The sequence below is a fragment of the Netta rufina genome, assembly GCF_964035555.1.
Source record: "Netta rufina genome assembly, chromosome: Z".
Lineage (NCBI taxonomy): Eukaryota > Metazoa > Chordata > Aves > Anseriformes > Anatidae > Netta > Netta rufina.
This window is the reverse complement of record NC_140126.1, coordinates 25,513,262-25,531,246: the sequence shown is the minus strand read 5'-3', so window position 1 is coordinate 25,531,246 and position 17,985 is coordinate 25,513,262. Positions and strand designations below refer to the sequence as shown.

Genomic DNA, 17,985 nt, shown 5'->3' with positions numbered 1-17,985 from the left:
GCTGGTTGTTTTTTGTTTTTGTTTTGTTTTTCACAAGTGCATTTTTCACTTCTCATGCAACAACAGTAGTTAAGTGAAGTTCTTTACAGAACTACTTTAACAGTAGTTGAAGTTAAGTTCTTTGTTTAACCTCAGATGTTTTTTCTCACAGTGTTAGTCATGGATAAGTGTGTAGAATGTGGAGTTGGGATTAAAAGTTTGTGAAAAGATTGAGCTGTATTAGATCTAATGCTGTTCCTTCTTTTATTCCTGAATCTTTACTGCCATCTAACAGAGAGGATTTTTAGTGTCTATTTTTTTAGAGATAGATTAATTAAATTACACTTTTTTATTTTAATTTTTTTTTTCTGTTATAGCTTGTCAGAGCTTTTTGTGGTCTTACAAATACTCTACTATAAAAGCTTTGAGGGCATCTGAGGTTCGTTATGAAAGATTGTGGAGGAACTTTGCCAGTCTCTTGTTATTTCTTTCTATTTTGATGTCTATTATGTTAATATCTCCTCAACTCAGTGAATATTAATTGTGTCATTTGCTAGCACCTTGGAGAGCGCCAAGTACAAACTTCTTACTTGTATATAGAGGAGTACTGTACCACAAGCAAGTCATACTTCTTCTTTTTTTTTTTTTTCTTTTTTTTTTTTTTATAGAATCATAAAATAATTCAATTGGAAGAGAGCTCATTTGGTTACCTGGTCAAATCTCCTTTGCAAAGCAGGTTCCACCCAAGGTTGCTCAGGGCTTTATACAGTTATGTCTTGAAAACTTCCATGGATAAAAAAGTTCACTGCATAACCTCTCTGGATACCTTCTTCCAATTTTTCTCACCCTGCCCTGGTTCTGAAATCAGTTCTTCAGGAGGACACCAAAGATGTTCTTCTGCATTGCCAAAAAGTCTCTGCAGAGGTATGAAGATAATGCTGACGTGCAACTTGAAAGGAGACGAGCACGTTGTTGAAACTGTAGCATTATCTCTTACTGTCAAGTAGAAGAAGGAAAAAAAAAAAAAAGGATAAGCTTAAGAATATCTCTGCTGTTAGTTGCTTTTCTGGTGGTGTCTCTCTAAAGCAGAGAAATAACAGAATGACTGATTTATTTTAAGCTGTTCCTTGCTTCTTGCAGTAGAAAACTGATGCTGCAATTTGTGCTTTTCTTCATCTTTTGTCATGATCCAATCACTTACTGTTACATTCTGGCCATCATCCGTGTATATGTGAGTGAAAAGGGCATGTTGAAAGCATCTGTACATTTTCACTGGAGTTTACAATTACTTTTGGACCAACTTGAGCAATTTTGAGTCCTCGTATCACCTGAAATTCAGATGTGTGACATCTTTTTCCCACTTGAGTCAACGTGACAGAAGTTATGAAATGAGTTAGGATTACTTTATCTCACCTAGTAATGGTCTAGGATAATGCGCATAGTGATTACAGTTGAGCACTCTAGCAGATTTAATCAGTAGGTGAGGTGCTTGTGTTTACAACAAATTACAGAATAGGTGTATGAATTTTCTTTTAGAATATCACTGCCCTACTGTTTTCTGCTGCGGTTGGGTTAAACTTACTTGTTTGTAGCAAACTAGTGCTGTAATGCTTCTAAGAGCTGTGCCCAGAGAAGCTGTGGATGCCCCATCCTTGGAAGTGTTCAAGGCCAGGTTGGATGGGGCTTTGAGCAACCTGTTCTGTTGGGAGGTGTCCCTGTCCAGGGCAGTGGTGCTGGAATTAAACGGTCTTTAAGAGCCATTCCAACCCAAACCATTCTATGATTCTATGATATTATTGCTCCAGATTTTTGACAAGTCATATCGTTACAGCTATTAGAATGCTAATAATCTCAACTAGGAAAAATGACCTTACTTTCCAGAGGTTTAGGAATGAACTTTGTTATATTAGTCTAGCTTGGAGTTGCCCAAGAACTTCAAGGGGCTATGTCTTCAATTCATTCAAATTTCTCTGAGGAACTATGGCTATTTGTCATTTTTTTGAAACAACATATGACTACCTCAGAAGTGGAGCTTTTTTATCCAGTTTTCAAGCCTTAGTGATTCCTAGCTGTGCAAACAATGGAAGGCTTGGATAAAAACAATGATAGGCTGTGAAACTTTTACTGTGGTCTTTGCTGTCTTTATTACACAATTGCTGTCTTTATTACACAATTTTACCAAGTATTTAAAAATTTCTACAATTGGTCTTGCCCTATTCAAAAATATTTTTTGACTCAGTAAAGGTAGCTTTGCATTAACTATACTTATGTCAATTCCTGTAGACATGGGTCTTTGATTTCATTCCCAGATATCCTTACATTGAACTTGTCATGATTTCCAAAGGTAAATGGGAAGTGACTTGCTATCTTTTGCCTCTCTTTGCTTTTGGATATACCAGCTTCCTGCACTGGAGAAGGATCAGTGCAACAAAATTTTTGTTTTGCAGATTTCATAATTTCCTGAAATGATGAGGGAAATCCTTTTTTTTGATTACTATTTTGAGAAGTTTACTAATGAGTCATTTCTAATGTTTACTTCAAACCCTTTACTTCAAACGGCTTTTATTAGAATTATCAAATTGTTATCAAACTATCTCCAAAGAACTAGAGCATTTAACAGGTGCTTCCCAGTGCACATACTTATATGCTCCAGGCACTTGTTATTTTTCATTGAAAATCTGTGTGCTGTACAGGAGTCTCCTCTTGTATTTAGCAAATTACAAATGGAAATGGCTTGATTTCTCTATCTTCTCTTTTCCTTGTATAAGCAGAAGTTTCCATCTCTGCTTTTATTCTCTATTTATAAGATCTCCCCCTACCCACCACTGTTCCCCCCCTCTCCTCCTTGCCCTCACCTGCCAGTTTTTCAATATTTCTAGATACTGTCTCTGCTTACTTACTGGCATGTCCTTGTCTTTTAGATGTAAGGAATTACTTTGTGTCAGAGGTTGGTCAGATATTTTTTTAAGATTGGGACAGGAGCCCTTCTGTTTACTATTTTTCAAGTTTTTTGTTTTGTTTTGTTTTTAGGTCAACTAGAATTTTCTTGTTACTTTGATAATAACAGAATTGATTTTGTCCACAGAAGCCTAAATGTTATAAATCTGAACTTTTTTTTTTTTTTTTTTTTTTTGTTAGACTGCTTCTAAAGGAAGATAATTGATGCTCAGCCTGGCTTTTTATGCCAATTAAATTTAGAGTGTTTTATTATAGGTTTTAAATCTCCCAACTCAAATATATGTATTTCATAACAACCCTAGGTGGTTCTCTCTTTCTGGAGACTGGATTAGTATAGTTTAACTGAAATAGTAGGTGGAGTCTCATGTTCAGCTACTCCTCTGATAAGAGTTCACCATTGCAATTATTTACAGTAGTTAGCTAACATGAATGAAGAATCCTTGACAATATTGTTGCATTCATCCAGGTACTTCTTAAAAATTTAGAGGCTGATCTTCGCAAAAATTCTTCTCTGTTTAATTAAATTAAAAACTGTTTTCTGTGTCTTTAAGAACACCATAAGCCAAATGAAACATTACTCTCAAGTATGAGTGAATCTGTTCCTATCTTGTCACTGGATGTTCATCTTAATTTACTATCCTTGTATGTTTTTCTACATTTGTGCCTTTTCTATTTTTCTTTTCCAGAATACAACATATTTTCAAATGTACTGAAGACAGGCTGGAAGCAGAAGAAAGCTACCTCTGTGTTCAGTCAGAGAACAGATGAAGCATCTGCTACTCAGTATTTTCAGGTAATGAAAGTTTTCAGTGCTGATTTGTGAAATCTAAATTGCCGTTATTTTCATGACTTCAGTCACCAGGCCAGTTAGAAAGATTGCTTAGGTTTATTCAGACTGGTCAAGATCTTTGTAATTTAAGTACCAGTAAGACTGATAGAAATGGGATTTATCTTCTCTCTCTCTCTCTCTCTCTCTCTCATTTTCTTCACCTCCTCCATTCCTTTTAGTTTTATGGCAGTCTGTCTCAACAACAGATTATGATGCAGGATTTTGTGAGGACGACCACTTACCATAGAGCTATAGTGCAGAACCACATAGATTTTAAAGACAAGGTAAGCTCTGTTAAGTCTTAAACATTGCAGTGTGATTTCTAATTTTGTCATTTTGCTCTTATGTTGTGAGACACCGTTTGATTGAAATTGCTAATCATTCCTCAATTTTTGGTGAGATTTTGTCATTTCTTGTTATGTAATCTTGCTTCTGAGATCAACATTCTAAGTCCTCTCAGCTTTTTTCTTTATGAAAAAGTAGTGCATGACACATTATTATTCTTACTATCTTTCAGTCACCATAAATTCTATGGCATCTGTTTTGAGAATGATTGGCAGGATTTATACATGGTAGTGAAGACAATGCCATACAATTAATTTATACTGCAGAATTCTGACTTTCTAGTTATTCTTTACTGTACTTTTTATAAATCTTGTATTTATTTACTTTTTTTTCCTGGGACTACATTTATTCATTGAGCATTGATCTTCACCAAAGAATTCATAATGGTGCTTAGGCTCACTCTTTTTTTTTTTTCTTCTGTTTCCTGGCCTTGATGCAATTCAGTTTGAACTTGGACGGTATGAGAATAGTTTAGATTTTCCGAAAGTAATATTATTCAGCACTGAGTTGAGTTTACCTTGTATTGACCTGTCAGTTACCTTCAGTACATATCTGTTCTTTCGTTGACTGAAGTTTGTGTCATCTGCAGATCCTTGTATGACACTGCTCACTTCTCTTAATAAAAATATTAATAAAAATAATGAAAAATAGCAAAAAATATTAGACCACATTGAACATTCTGTAAGCTAATAGGCAGTTTGTAAAGAGCAGCTTAGCCACCCAGCAAGATTGTGTTCAAGGGCTCAGAATGTCCACTGAGATCATGTGAGTTGTTCTTCTGATGTCCAGACAGAATACTGCAAATAAATAAAGATGGAGAGAATGAAGTTAAATTTCTGTATATATATTTTTACCCTGTTGTCATTTCTTGTGTTTTCTCCCTTTCCCTTTCCTTCTCTCATCTTCTAAAAGGAGCCTCTTACTTCAACTCATACCAGCACAAATGGTCTTCTACATCACCAAAATGAGTCTTTAATAACATATAAGCAAGTATTGAACAAAACATTTCCCTCTAAAAGTGTAGCATATTTAGAGCCAAAATGAGGAGAATTGTAAGTATGAAATCTATTTTGATTATTTTAAGATTGTTATGTTTTAGATATTAATTATTTTTAGTAATAAATTCAAGTCAAATGATTTCTCTTTGTCATGTGACTTAGGCAAAACATGATTCTTTAGAAACTATACTTAAATATTTACCTTCTTAGAAAGAGATTTCAGTCTCTGTAATTTCTTTCTGGCCTGAGATAATTCTTCTCTCCTATTTAATTCAATAAAGTTAGCAAACTAGTGTTGTACACAGGGCTGTGCCAGTTTTCTATAAGCATCAGAATCAAACTCCAAAGCATGTGGTATTGGATGATAGCAGCTCGGTAAGCAGAGCTATTGTATCATTAATGGATTAAATTTTGTACTGGAACATGGAACTTAGTATATGATGAAAGAAACAACAGAGAAAAGATTTTATTTGCAATTCACTTCTTGCCGGTTAGGATACTCACATATTATAACCCAAAAGGATGATTTTTGTATGTAGGCAACATATCTTAATTTCATTTTTGTGCCTGCAGTAGGGAATTCAGGCCTTTTGTAGTCTTTGCCTCTCCGGGAAATGTTGCTGCTATACAGCAGTACAGCTTCCTTACTTTTACTCTTGGTTTATTTGTTTTCCCAACTGTTGGAGGTGCCTTGGCTTCTCTTCAACATACCTATTAGTAAAACTATTACACACTGGGTGTTGTTGGCCACCCTTGTAGAAAATGATCTTTCTTTTTCCTGATTCTGTTGAGAAATGGCAATTTTCAGAGTAAATGTAGCTGAAAAAAACTTGAACTATCTACATTGTGGCAAAAAAAACGTTCCCATGAGAACCTGAGAATCCAATTGTGCTGAGACTGAAGCAGGCCAATTTGGAAATACTGCAGCTACATTTATCTTACATCCAGGAAATGCAGGGCAGACAAATGTTTAATGATGGCAGTGAGGAGATTAAAAACGGCAAAAAGTACATAATTATTTTCATACCTTCATTACTGAAAGAAATTTCATTCAATTGCTATTTGACTTACTGTTTCCTGCCTACTCTGCATTCCCTCGGTGTATTTTTTTTTTTTTATTCTTTTTCTTTTTGCCTTCTTCCCTAGATTCTCAGATGGTACATTACATTGACATTTTTGCTTGTAGTCAGAAGTTATCTGTTGATAAGGTATATTTTTCTTACTCCAGACTTTATTTTTTCTAAAAATTATCTTTATGAGAAAATGCAACAGGTAATATGAGTTGTGCTTGACCCATTGAGAGGGTTCTTGGTGATAAATTTAAACATACTGTGTCTCAGAGGTAAGGCACTATGGAACCAACTGGGACAGAACTTGTGTTGACTATGTATATTGTATCTTAAAGGAATAAGGAGAGCTCATTCAGAATATAATGAATCTAAGGTTGGATACTGCATATTAATATTGTAGTCCTTACTGATATATACTCTTCATGTTTACCCTTTGAAGGAAACTTCTTAGAACTTTCACTATTTTTAAAAGTAAAACTTGGATTTTGAATAGTTGTATTGCCAGAAGAGGTAAATTAAGGTGTTTTACTTAGTTAAAATGAAAAAAGGCTTTCAACTAAATACGGTAGCAGCATGTAAAGCTGTTTCAAACTGAGTACAAGCTGACACATCTGTATTTCTTCTAAAACAAGTCTAAATTTCAGAGCCTTTTTACATGTATTTTTTTTTCTTCATAATCTTTTTACAAATAGTTTACTTAAAAGCAAAGCAACTTGAATCAGAATACCTTTAGTGATCCTGGAGGAAGGATCACAGAAATTAACCATTCAGATTATGGAAAGGCACATATTTTGTTTTGTGTGTGTGTGTGTATTTTTATTTGTTTCTTTGTTTGTTGTTTGTTAAAAAGGAATATTTTCTTCATATAATCTTGCTGATATATAGTAATTTTGAATAATAAATGTAATTGTAGATATATGACATTTTTGCTTTTAGTTTTATATGCTTGCCTTCTTACAGTCTTCTTCAACTCCTCACCCCTTTTTTGCAAAAGTCCTTTTCAGGGCTTCAATTATGCAAGTACTTAAGTATGCAAGCCTATTACCACATGTGAGTAATTCCCATTAAATTCACATTTGGCATGTTATTCATCTGTGTAGGCGAAAGAGGAGCAGTACTGAACTGTGTTCAGGAGGGTAAGGTATCCTCTATTCCTGATTACAATTTCTGGTAATACTGAATTAGCTGCATTCAGATTTCAAAGTAAATACCGAAACACATACAATCTACCGGTAACCTTTACTTTAAATGTGAATGACACTATCATGCCCCAGCCACCTATCTTAAAATTCTTACCTATCTTAAAATTTTACTTTTCAGAAATGTGTATGTTAGTACAACATATTGAATTTCACAGTATTTCATCCTGATTGCTCTTACAGCTCTGATCTTAGAATCATAGAATTAGAATCTTAGAATTATAGAATGGCTTGGGTTGGAAGGGACCTCAAAGATCATCTAGTTCCAACCCCCCTGCCATGGCCAGGGACATCACGCACTAGATCAGATTGCTCAACGTTCATCCAACCTGGTCTTGAATACAAGGGATGGGGCATCCACAGCTTCTCTGGGCAAACTGTTCCAATGCCACCACCCTCTGAGTGAAGTATTTCCTCCTAACCTTTAATCTAAATCTTCCCTCTTTTAGTTTAAAGCCATTACCCTTCATGCTGTTTGAGCAAAGAGTCACCCTTTATCTCTCCATCTTTTTTTAAGTCCCCTTCAAGTACTGAAAGTTTGCAGTGAAGTCACCCCAGAGCCTTCTCTTCTGTATGGTGATAGAATGCTCTTCCTATGTGAAGCAAGGAAGGCTTTCTGTAGGACATGGCAATGATTGCAGCAATGCCAGTTGGGGAGTAAGGTGTGGTATAGCATCATTGGATTGCAGTACTTTGGTTTGGAAAGGACCCCTGGAGGTCTTTAATACAAATGTAGTGCTTGCGATCTGTCTAGTCACATTTTGAATGGATCTGAGAATAGAGATTCCACACTCTGTGAGCAACCAGTTCAGTCTCTAAAAGAAAACATTCTAGAAAAATATTAAAAATTTTCACTGAAAGCATGAAGTGGACTGTGGAAGACACAGATGTTAAATCCTAAGCCAGAGGACACTTTTAGATGTAAAAATGCCTTTCTAATTAATTGAAAGGAAAGACCCAAGTATAATTAGGAATTAAAAGATAAGGGAAGTTGCTGGAATTCCTCCAGCAACTAAGAATTACAGGCATGTTATTTACTCTTCCTCAAGGAAAAACAAGCAAACAAGCAAACAAACAAAAAACAGGTCTTCATGAAGTGAATCCACAGGAGGATGATGACAAGCTTTTCAGAATCTTAAAGGCTGAACATATAGGACTGTGTTCTGCCTGAAGCCAAAGTAGAAGGAGAGCTTTACCAAGGATTTAATCTTCAAAAATCAGAAAAGAACAAAGAAGAAAAAGATCATCCAAATAAATAATTAAGTAATCCGTGCATTTTAAATAAGATGCTTTGTAATTACAAAAGACTGAATTTATTTAGGACAATTCAAGTTGCTAAAATAATAAAGTGAAGGCTAAGTCATACATCATAAAAAAGTTTGAAGGATTTCGAACAAAACAAAGAACATAATCGTGTTTTTATTAAAGGCCTTCAGGTAGACAAAAAAAATATTGTTCAATACTTTTTATCTCTTTCATCTTTCTATACATTCTATACTCTAAATGATCCATATCTTTGATGTATACACATCAAAATATCAGTAAAAAATAACAGTAATTACAGTTAAAAAAGGGGGGATCTTAACCCAACAGAATAGTCCTGGCAGGACAGATATAACAAAACTTTTTTCTGATGCTTAACATGAAACAGGTTTTCAGCAAGAATTTCTGTTGTCATTAATGTTAACAAGATCCAGGTATCATTCACCTAATCTCCATCAAAGATTTATTTTATTATTTGAAGAACAGCAACTTGGCTTTGTTCTGACAAAAATCTTGCTTTAGTAAGTAAAGTAGTAAAGTTTAGTAAAGTAAGTAAAGTAAAGTAGTAAAGTTTAGTAAAGTAAACTCAACTTTAATCTGCGTGAATTAAAACAATTTCCGCTCTACTTTGACCCCATGTGATATTTTCTGTATATAATTCTATATAGAATGCAAATAAATAAATAATTAAAAAGGTGATTTTAATTGCTGTATGATTTGCAGTTGCACAAGAAGAAGGAAAATGCAGTACAGCACCTCTATATATTTTTGGTTATCCAAAGAGGAATCTTTTTTTTTTCAGACGCAGTCTCCAGACATTTGAATTTTTGAAAACTTTAAGGCATTTCTGTAGCAATCAACATGACATCTTCATATTTCTCTTTTTTTTTTTTTTCCCTTTATTCTCAAAACATTACATTTACAGAGTTTCAGAGTTTTTATGCATTTTTTCTCCATCTTGAGCAGATAAACCAAACTCTGAATTACAGGATGAAAGAAGTAGAGGGATGAAAGAGTCAGGACACATGGTGAAAAATATTATATGTAGCTTAAAAAGTTTTCAAACCTCCACACAATTTTTACATACTCACAAAGTAATTACAGAAAATTTTCAGTATACAATGAAGAAAGATTTAGTGAACTTATGGAACTTTTCAAAGATTATTAGTTTTGCCAAGATGGCATGATCAGTCTTAACTAATTTTTTCATTCGTTTAGAATGAAGAATTCTCAAGAACTACAACAAAGACCTGGAAATCATTACTGAAAACTAACAGAGGTTGAAAAGTCAGGACTTTTGAGACCAGGACTTTTGAAATTTGAGACTATCTTTATATCTTTATGAAGTTTGCAAAGCTTTTCTGAGAAAGTTATCCAGTAAAGAAACACTCACAATACATAAAATACTCACAGGACAATATACATTCATCCAGAGAAGGCATACAGTATATTTATAAGACAATAAGATATCTAAATTAATAGAAGTAGACAAAAAAAAAAGAAAATCATAAATATATAGCTGGTCACTATGACCTAGTTATGTGCATTTTTCATGCAACTTCCTCTACAGTAAACTCATGCATGTATAGCATGAAATAGGGATGTCTGAAATTTCATTATGAAGAATCAACAGTGGAAATTCTTTCTCTGGTGCCTAGGTTTGAAACCTTTGTTTTGAGAGAAAGTAGTTAAAAAAAAAAAAAAAAAAAAAAAAAAAAACAGTTTGGATGAGTATTGGAGAAATACAAGGGAGATCTGTCAGTTACCTGGAGAGCAAATAAAGAAATCAACAGCTTACTTCTTCCTAACTTTCTTAGGAGTGAGGGCTTTTGTTGAATGCTGTAACTATCTGTCCAGTAATGACTAAATTTAAAATAAACAAAAAATAAATGTAATCTAACATACAGCACAAGTGTATGATAGTTGAAACATCTTGCTGAGATTTGAATGATCAATCTAGTCATGATTATATAGTTCATTTAATCTTAACAGTCATCCTCTTAAATACGTAAAGTGAGGAGATACTCTACCTTCTTCTTCCTCATTTCTAGAAGTGCATTAGACAGAAGATTCTTGCAAATCCTCCCACTCCCCAGGGATGCCACAGACATCTTCATCTTCCATCAGCTCTTCTGTAGCTGGCTTCCTGAGAAAAGTAGTACAAGTGTATGAATTTGGACAGGTCACAACACATAGCACTTCAACGTGTGCCCAAGGGCCATCCAACAGTGGATATAATTTGACCTGCATATAGGTTCATTACTCTCCAGTGGACATCTTGTAACTACATTTGGAATCCTTTTTTCAGTCTGATGGCCCATTTTCTTTTTCCATTATCATTCCAGAGATGTGAAATAGATGTAAAAATCAAAGTAATTGAATAAGCAATATGGGAAAAAATCCAGTAAGCAGAACAAGTATATAATTGATATATATAATTGTTCTTATTTATAATAAGAACAAAGATATATAATTCAGTTTTATTCAAAATACTTCCACATCATGGAATGATTTTTCATTTGAAAATACATAGTTCTGTATTCAATAATAATTACTGTCATGTCATCCCTCCCTCCCTGTATTTGGTTTAGGCTCAGTATTCAAGTTGTCCTCCCAAGGAAAGTTTAATAGAAAAACCTATTTCATCCAAATATACGCATGTAGTTACACTTGAAAATAGTCTATGGTCTCTTAAAAATATGCTGTTGCTGCTAGAATGTAATTTGGTGTTGCAGATCAAGGGTATTCAGATTCTTTATAAACTATTTTTTTTTTACTTTTTCATGTCAAATTCATAATTTTTATGTAATTTTTTCATGTCAAATTCAAACAAAAATGTTGTTACTTAAAAGAGGTGTCAGAAAGTGAATTTTAAATACTTTATTTCTTTCGGTGTGCCTTTTGTTTTCAAGGTGGTCCTAGATGTTGGCTCTGGATTAGGAATCCTTTCATCTTTTGCAGCGCAGGCTGGAGCTAGAAAAGTCTATGCAGTTGACGCCAGTTCAGTGACAAAATATTCAGAGGTAAGTGCTTTATTTGAGGCAAGTGATAGAATGGTATAGTGTGAAAACGTTAGAGATCCAGTACTCTGTCTCTAAAAGGCTAATGTCAAAAATTTGATTTTGATTTTTCTAATAAATCAGATCTTAGTGGCAACACATCTTGGATGGTAATTTTTGAAGGTGACCTGAATATTATATCAGGTCTGTAAAACATAGCATCACTGGTTTTGTGAAAAACTTGTGTTCATTGTTCTAACTGTGATTAAGTTTTTACTTTCAGAAGCAAAAATCAAAGCAAAACAAAGAAACAAAGAACAAAAAAAATCAACAACAACAACAAAAAAACAGATGTTGTTTTTAAGGGTTCTGTGCAAAAATATCAGGGTGTTTTTTCCTGGGTCTCTTGAACATCCATGTGATCAGGTAGTTAACTGAGTTTCCTGATAAGTATTACCCTTTTACTCATTCACCCTTCTTATGAAAAAACATGTTTTTATGTTTACAAAAGGCATGTCTGTAGAGTGTATTCAGTTTTAAAAGATATTTTTCAGGCATTGCTTTTACAAAGTATTATAATATCAGTCAAAGTAAGTTAAGCACTGAAAATGGTATAGAAAACTAAATGCCTTAGGAAAAGTCCGGTACCTATAAGGTGCTAATTCTAAATAGCAGCAACAGCAAAAATCTCCATGTCTTTTCTCGCTATCTCTGCTTGTTTAGGTGAACATCAGAATGCGTGGGGAGAGTGAGAGCATTATTGTTACAAATTTTGTTAACGCTGATCACCTCCATCTGAGTTTTTACAATAGCTTTAATGTAAAAGAGGGTGAAAAGTAGAGAAGTGAACGAATTTTCATCCCACACCTAGAAAAAAGTTGCAGTATCCAGATGTCCATTGTTCTTTTTGCTTTGCTGATCTAGATTCTAAATGTCCATAAGCAGGATTGGGAGTCAATAGTTCTTCAAAGCCCACACAAAGCGTATGCAGTAGTTCAGTGGAACTTCCTCCATTATGCTCCTTCAGCAACCCAGCCTCATGATAAAGGCTAGTGAAGACCAATTGTTAATTGTAATACTGTAAAGGAAATGCACTGTTACTGGAATTGAGATAATCTGTTTAGATTTTAAGGAAGAAAATGTGGATACTAGGCATTTTTATTTCTCTCCAGGCAGAAATTTATAAATTATATGTATTTTTCATTCCATCTCAAATACAAAACTCTTAATAATCTCCCCATATACATTTTTCATTAATTCATATACTGAATAAAATATTGTAGGACAACTATCTCTTTCCTATTTCTAAGATATGTGTATATACTATTAAATATAGAATTCACCTGAGAAATTTCATATGGTCATTTCCTACTTCTATCTTATTTATATTGCTGCCGACAAAAGGCTTTATTATTATGTGTTTGTTACTTTCGGAATTGGTTAGGGAGCACTAGCCTGACTTATCTGCTAAGTACTAAAAGAAGATTTCTGGGTTTTAGTATAATTTGGATAATTAGAAAAATCTACCTAATTAAAAGGATTTTTTTTTGCTGTTGATTGACAACACTAAGCAAAGGTTAATATATGGAAGGTGTCTATCAGAGGGAATGGTGAAGAGTGGTTCTTAGTTCATGTAGGATTTTGTAAATAGATGCAATGTTGTCCAGTATCTTTGTTTCATAATAGACACAGGTTTTACAAAAACATAATAAAAATAGCAAAAGACAACTTGCTTATCCTAGCAGGTAGTGGGTATTGGCTCACTCATTGAGTCTTTGTTCACTCAAAACTTGGCCCAAGTCAGAAGTGAGCAAAATCACTAGTTGTGATAGGGTACATGTTGCATCTGTAGTCTATCAAATCAAGTATGTAACTATATTGCAATATAAATGTGAGTAAAATATATGGCAACTTCTTGACAGAGAAACAGCATGAAACCATTGGCTTTGGGAACTGAATTGCTTTTCTTCTGGGGTGGATAAAATGCTAAAATGATAAAAACTAGGATTGATAGAGATGTGAAGAACCGTATATAGCTGTAGATCCTTGGGACTACTGGCTAAAGTGTTATTTTTAGTTTGACAATTCATAGCTTTTTGGTTATTTTCTTCTCCTTCTACTTCCCCAAATGGGACTCAGTTTTCATAAGAAGTATAATAGATTTCCGTGGTCATCATTTCTTATGAAAACTTGTTCACTCTTATGAATTGTATTGCAGATCAGATGACCTATTAACACATAGCATATTTTAAGAATTTATTTATTTTTTTCAAAAAAGGATGCTTAGCTGGATCAGTCAATTAAATTCCTATACTGCATATTCAGTATACTATTTGTCATATCCTCATCTTCCACAATGGGATTTCATTAGTATGGTTTATCAAGTATCTGGATTATAAAATGAATGTTACTTTCTATCGATTTCTTCTCTCATTTCTGTACGGATTTATCGTATTTAACATCTGTTTCAGATATATACTATATAGCAATCTGAATATGAGATTAATGAGTCTTTTTCATTTTTTTATGTTTTAGTACAAAGCAAGTATTCCAGTACAATGAACTACTGACTGAAGTGAAATTATACTTGAGCAGTAAAAATTAATGTTGTAGTACTACTTACTGAGAAAGTTGTTGGTATTACATAGATTCCTCTTTATGGTTAGAGGTTTATTTTGAAAGAATGATATTTAAAAAAAAAAAATGACAGTGTTGAAAACTGTACAGTGAACAGATGTGCAGTGGCAGAACATTTGAAAATTATGTTAATAGGAAAAATTATAGCAGCTGCTCTATTGGGAAACATACCGGCTGTGCTTAGTCACTCATTTGTTTTAGATATTCAATAAAAAATACTTCATGTCTGCAACAGTCGTTGGTTTGCAATTCATTGGTTTGCAAGTCAATATGTTTGTATTTCTGTGTTGTACCATGGTGTCATTATGGTGTTCAGAAAAGCTAAACAGACATGAGTCTCTGCTATGTTTGTATGTATATATAATCCTCCAGTGACAGGTATTCTACCACATCCCTGGGGAGGTTCTTCCCATAATTGATTGATTACTGTCAGCATAAAGAAGTATTTCTTATATTGAGACAAAACTTGTCCCAGTGCAACTTGCACTCATTGGTTCTTGTCTTCTCCATATGGCTCCTTGTGAAGAGTGAGCCTCCATCCTCTCTGTAGCTGCTCTAGAATACATACTGGAATACATATTCGTATTCTGCTGGGGACTTCTTCAGGGCAAAAAGACCTAACTCCTTCAGTCATTCCTTACAAGGCAGGTTCTTGAACCATTTGATCATCTTCATGGCCCTCTTTTGGATCCTCTCCAGCCCATCAACATGTTTTTTGAATTATGAAGACCAGAACTAGCTGCAGCAGTGCTGGCGCAGCCTGACAAACGCTGAGTATGTATGCATATTCAGTCATATGGTATGATTGAATCTCTAGTAATAACCCTACAAATGCCCCAGAAATGCTTGTCAGTCTGCCATGATATAGGACATAAATTGTGCATAGCAATATATATGACTGCCATTTATTGTGTTGAAATAGCCAAACATAAGGGAATAGATTTAATTAAAGATAATTAGCCTTGAGCAGACTGAACGACAACTCCTGTGAGAAAGCCCATTTATGTGTGGATTCAGGCTGCATATAAGACATATACAGGAGTTTGAACAGGCATTTTGACATGCTCTTAGGACAGCTACTTTTGCAAAGATTCTGTATCAGTCACCACAATGTTTGCACCTGTTTGCTGTGTAGTGTTTAGGTGATATTTGTATGCACCATGCTGTCTTCTGTGGAACAAACAAACAAACCGCACCTGTTTCTGTGTTTTTTGTTTTGTTTGTTTGTTTTGTTTGTTTGTTTTGTTTGTTTGTTTGTTTTTAAATTAGTAGGCTTTAACTGCATTTAATTATGTGGTAAGGTGCCTGCTATCTTATCTGGTATGCCAGATGCTGCATGATGGATTTTATATAGTATAGTGATGATATACATTGAAAAGAGGAAAAGAAAACACTGGCTAGATGCTGCTGTTGCAAGGGGCAACTGTGTAAAAAAATGAGATCATAGCAGTTTCTCTGTCAAGGAAGATGTATTTCAGCTGTCCAGCTGAATGCATATATAAATATATATGTACGTTTATATATATGTATATATATTTATATATATATATACATATATATAAATGTTAGCCATTTCAAATAAACTCAGCAATTGCTGCTGAGAATCTGGTGAGATAGTCTTCAGAAACAATATGATGGAAATACAAAGCTTCATAAGAAGGCTTCTCCATCACAGAACACAAAGTTTGTATTCTTTGGAATTCACAGAGAACAAACATCTTGTTTAGACACTCTTAGATTTCCTCAATATTTAATAGACTTGGCAGTTCAGATAAACTTTAAGATATAGACCTTATACTTTAAGTTCTTATATAATTATGTAATTACTCCTTTTGCCTCTGTTAAGAGAGGTCAAAGAACTGACTTGCATGCTTAGATAAGTGCAGCTGCTGCTAAGGTGCAAAATCTGAGCAGGCAGAGAGTACTAGAATAGTTCCTGATAGACTAGCTCTACAAATTGTCAAATTTCTTTTGCAGCTGACTAACTGTGCTCTTGTGTATGACAGCTGATGATCACAGCCAATTAAAGCCTCTGCCACACTTTTGGTTAGGATTTTGGGTGAGCCATCTGTCAGTCTTACAGTTAACTCTTGAAAAAATGCACAGAGAATGTGTATATCAAATTAACTCTATTTTTCTGTCTGGGTTTTTTGAAGTGTCACACAAAGACATGTTTTTAACATGTATGTTCTCAAAAAATTTAGTCCTTCTCAGAGTCTTCTATTTACAGAGAAGTTACTCTGTTTTCTCTATATTCATCAGCATTCAATAAAAAATGTAATTACAACAATATTTTATATTATATATTTATATTTTTATATTATATATTATTATTTAATATTATTAGTATTTATATTATATTAGTATTTATATTATATATTATTAGTATTATATTAATTACAACAGTATTTTCAAATATGTAGTTCTTAAGCATCCCTAGAAAGTATGTAGCTGCACCATTAGATAAGTAGCCATTTGACTACTTGTGTTTCAGTATTAAGGATGCTGCTATGTTATTTACTGTTTTGGCGGAGTTCATATAGCAGCACACGCACAGATCAGCTTTTATATCTGTGTGAAATGCTTTGATCTGTTTGCTGTCTTTGGGGCTCCTTTGGAAGTCAGACTTTTGTTGTTGTTTTCAGAGTTTTATTTTTGTTCCATGAAGAAATTTCTAAGTTTTATTGGTGCAGAGAGCAATGAGGCTCTCTCAGCCTCCTTTTCTTCAAACAAGACAGTCCAAGTGTCCTCAGCCTCTGCTCAGTACATACATCCAGCACAGCTTTTTTTGCCTTTTTTTTTTTTTTTTTTAATGCTTTCAAGCAACTTAACATCCTTTTTGTGTTGCGGAGGTCCGCACTGCACACAACATTTGAAGTAAGGCTGCACCAATGCTAAATACAGCAGGAGAATCACCTCTTTTGACTGGCTGACCATGCTGCGTTTAATACACCTGAAAATGTGGTTTGCCCTCCTGGCTATCAGGGCACACTGCTGGCTCACATTGAGCCTGCTGTTAATGAGTACTCACATATCCTGGGATTACCACAGGGCTGACACGAGCAAGTCCAGGAGGTTCCTGAAGCACCTAGATGATAACTTCTTGGTGCTGGTGCCAAGAGAGCCAACTAGGAAAAGGTGCTTTCCTAGATCTGTTGCTGGAGAACAGAGAGGGTCTTGTGGGGGATGTGGCAATTGGCAGCCATCTTGGTTATAGTGCCCATAACATGGTTGAGTTTAAAATTTTTGGTGACAGAAGGAAAACTGCCACCAAAACTTCAACCCTGGGTATTGGGAAAGCAGACCTCAGGCTGCTCAGGGAACTAGCTAGCAAGGTACCCCGGGAAACTGCTTTTGAGGGCATTGGCACCCATCAGTGCTGGTCAGTCTTTAAGCACTGCCTCCTAGAAGCACAAGATCAGGCAATTCCAAAATACTGGAAGGCAAGCAGGTGGGGCAGAAGGCCGGCCTTGATGACCAGGGATCTTCTACTGGAGAAAAAAGAAAATGTACAACTCCTGGAAGGAGGGTCAGACGACATGGAAGGAATACAGGGACACTGTTCGCGTTTGTAGGGAGAAAATTCATGTGGCTAAAGCCCAATTAGAGTTGAAGCTGGCCAGGTCTGTGGAAGACAATAAAAAAGTGTTGTTTTTTTTCAGATGTGTGAACAGAAAAAGGAAGACCAAAGAAAACATAGGTCCGCTA

The 17,985-nt window shown here is 34.6% G+C and overlaps 1 protein-coding gene across 1 annotated transcript in view; it reads left to right on the top strand.

Annotated features, from left to right (window-relative positions):
- LOC311221088 (histone-arginine methyltransferase CARM1-like) overlaps positions 1-17,985 on the top strand; it is a gene marked incomplete at both ends in the record, with an annotated part of 67,780 nt that overhangs the window by 27,870 nt on the left and 21,925 nt on the right. The window contains 3 exons of the mRNA XM_084304847.1: positions 3,624-3,730; positions 3,946-4,050; positions 11,554-11,664. Coding sequence (XP_084160973.1) covers positions 3,624-3,730; positions 3,946-4,050; positions 11,554-11,664 — 323 coding nt within the window. The remainder of the gene's footprint in view (positions 1-3,623; positions 3,731-3,945; positions 4,051-11,553; positions 11,665-17,985) is intronic.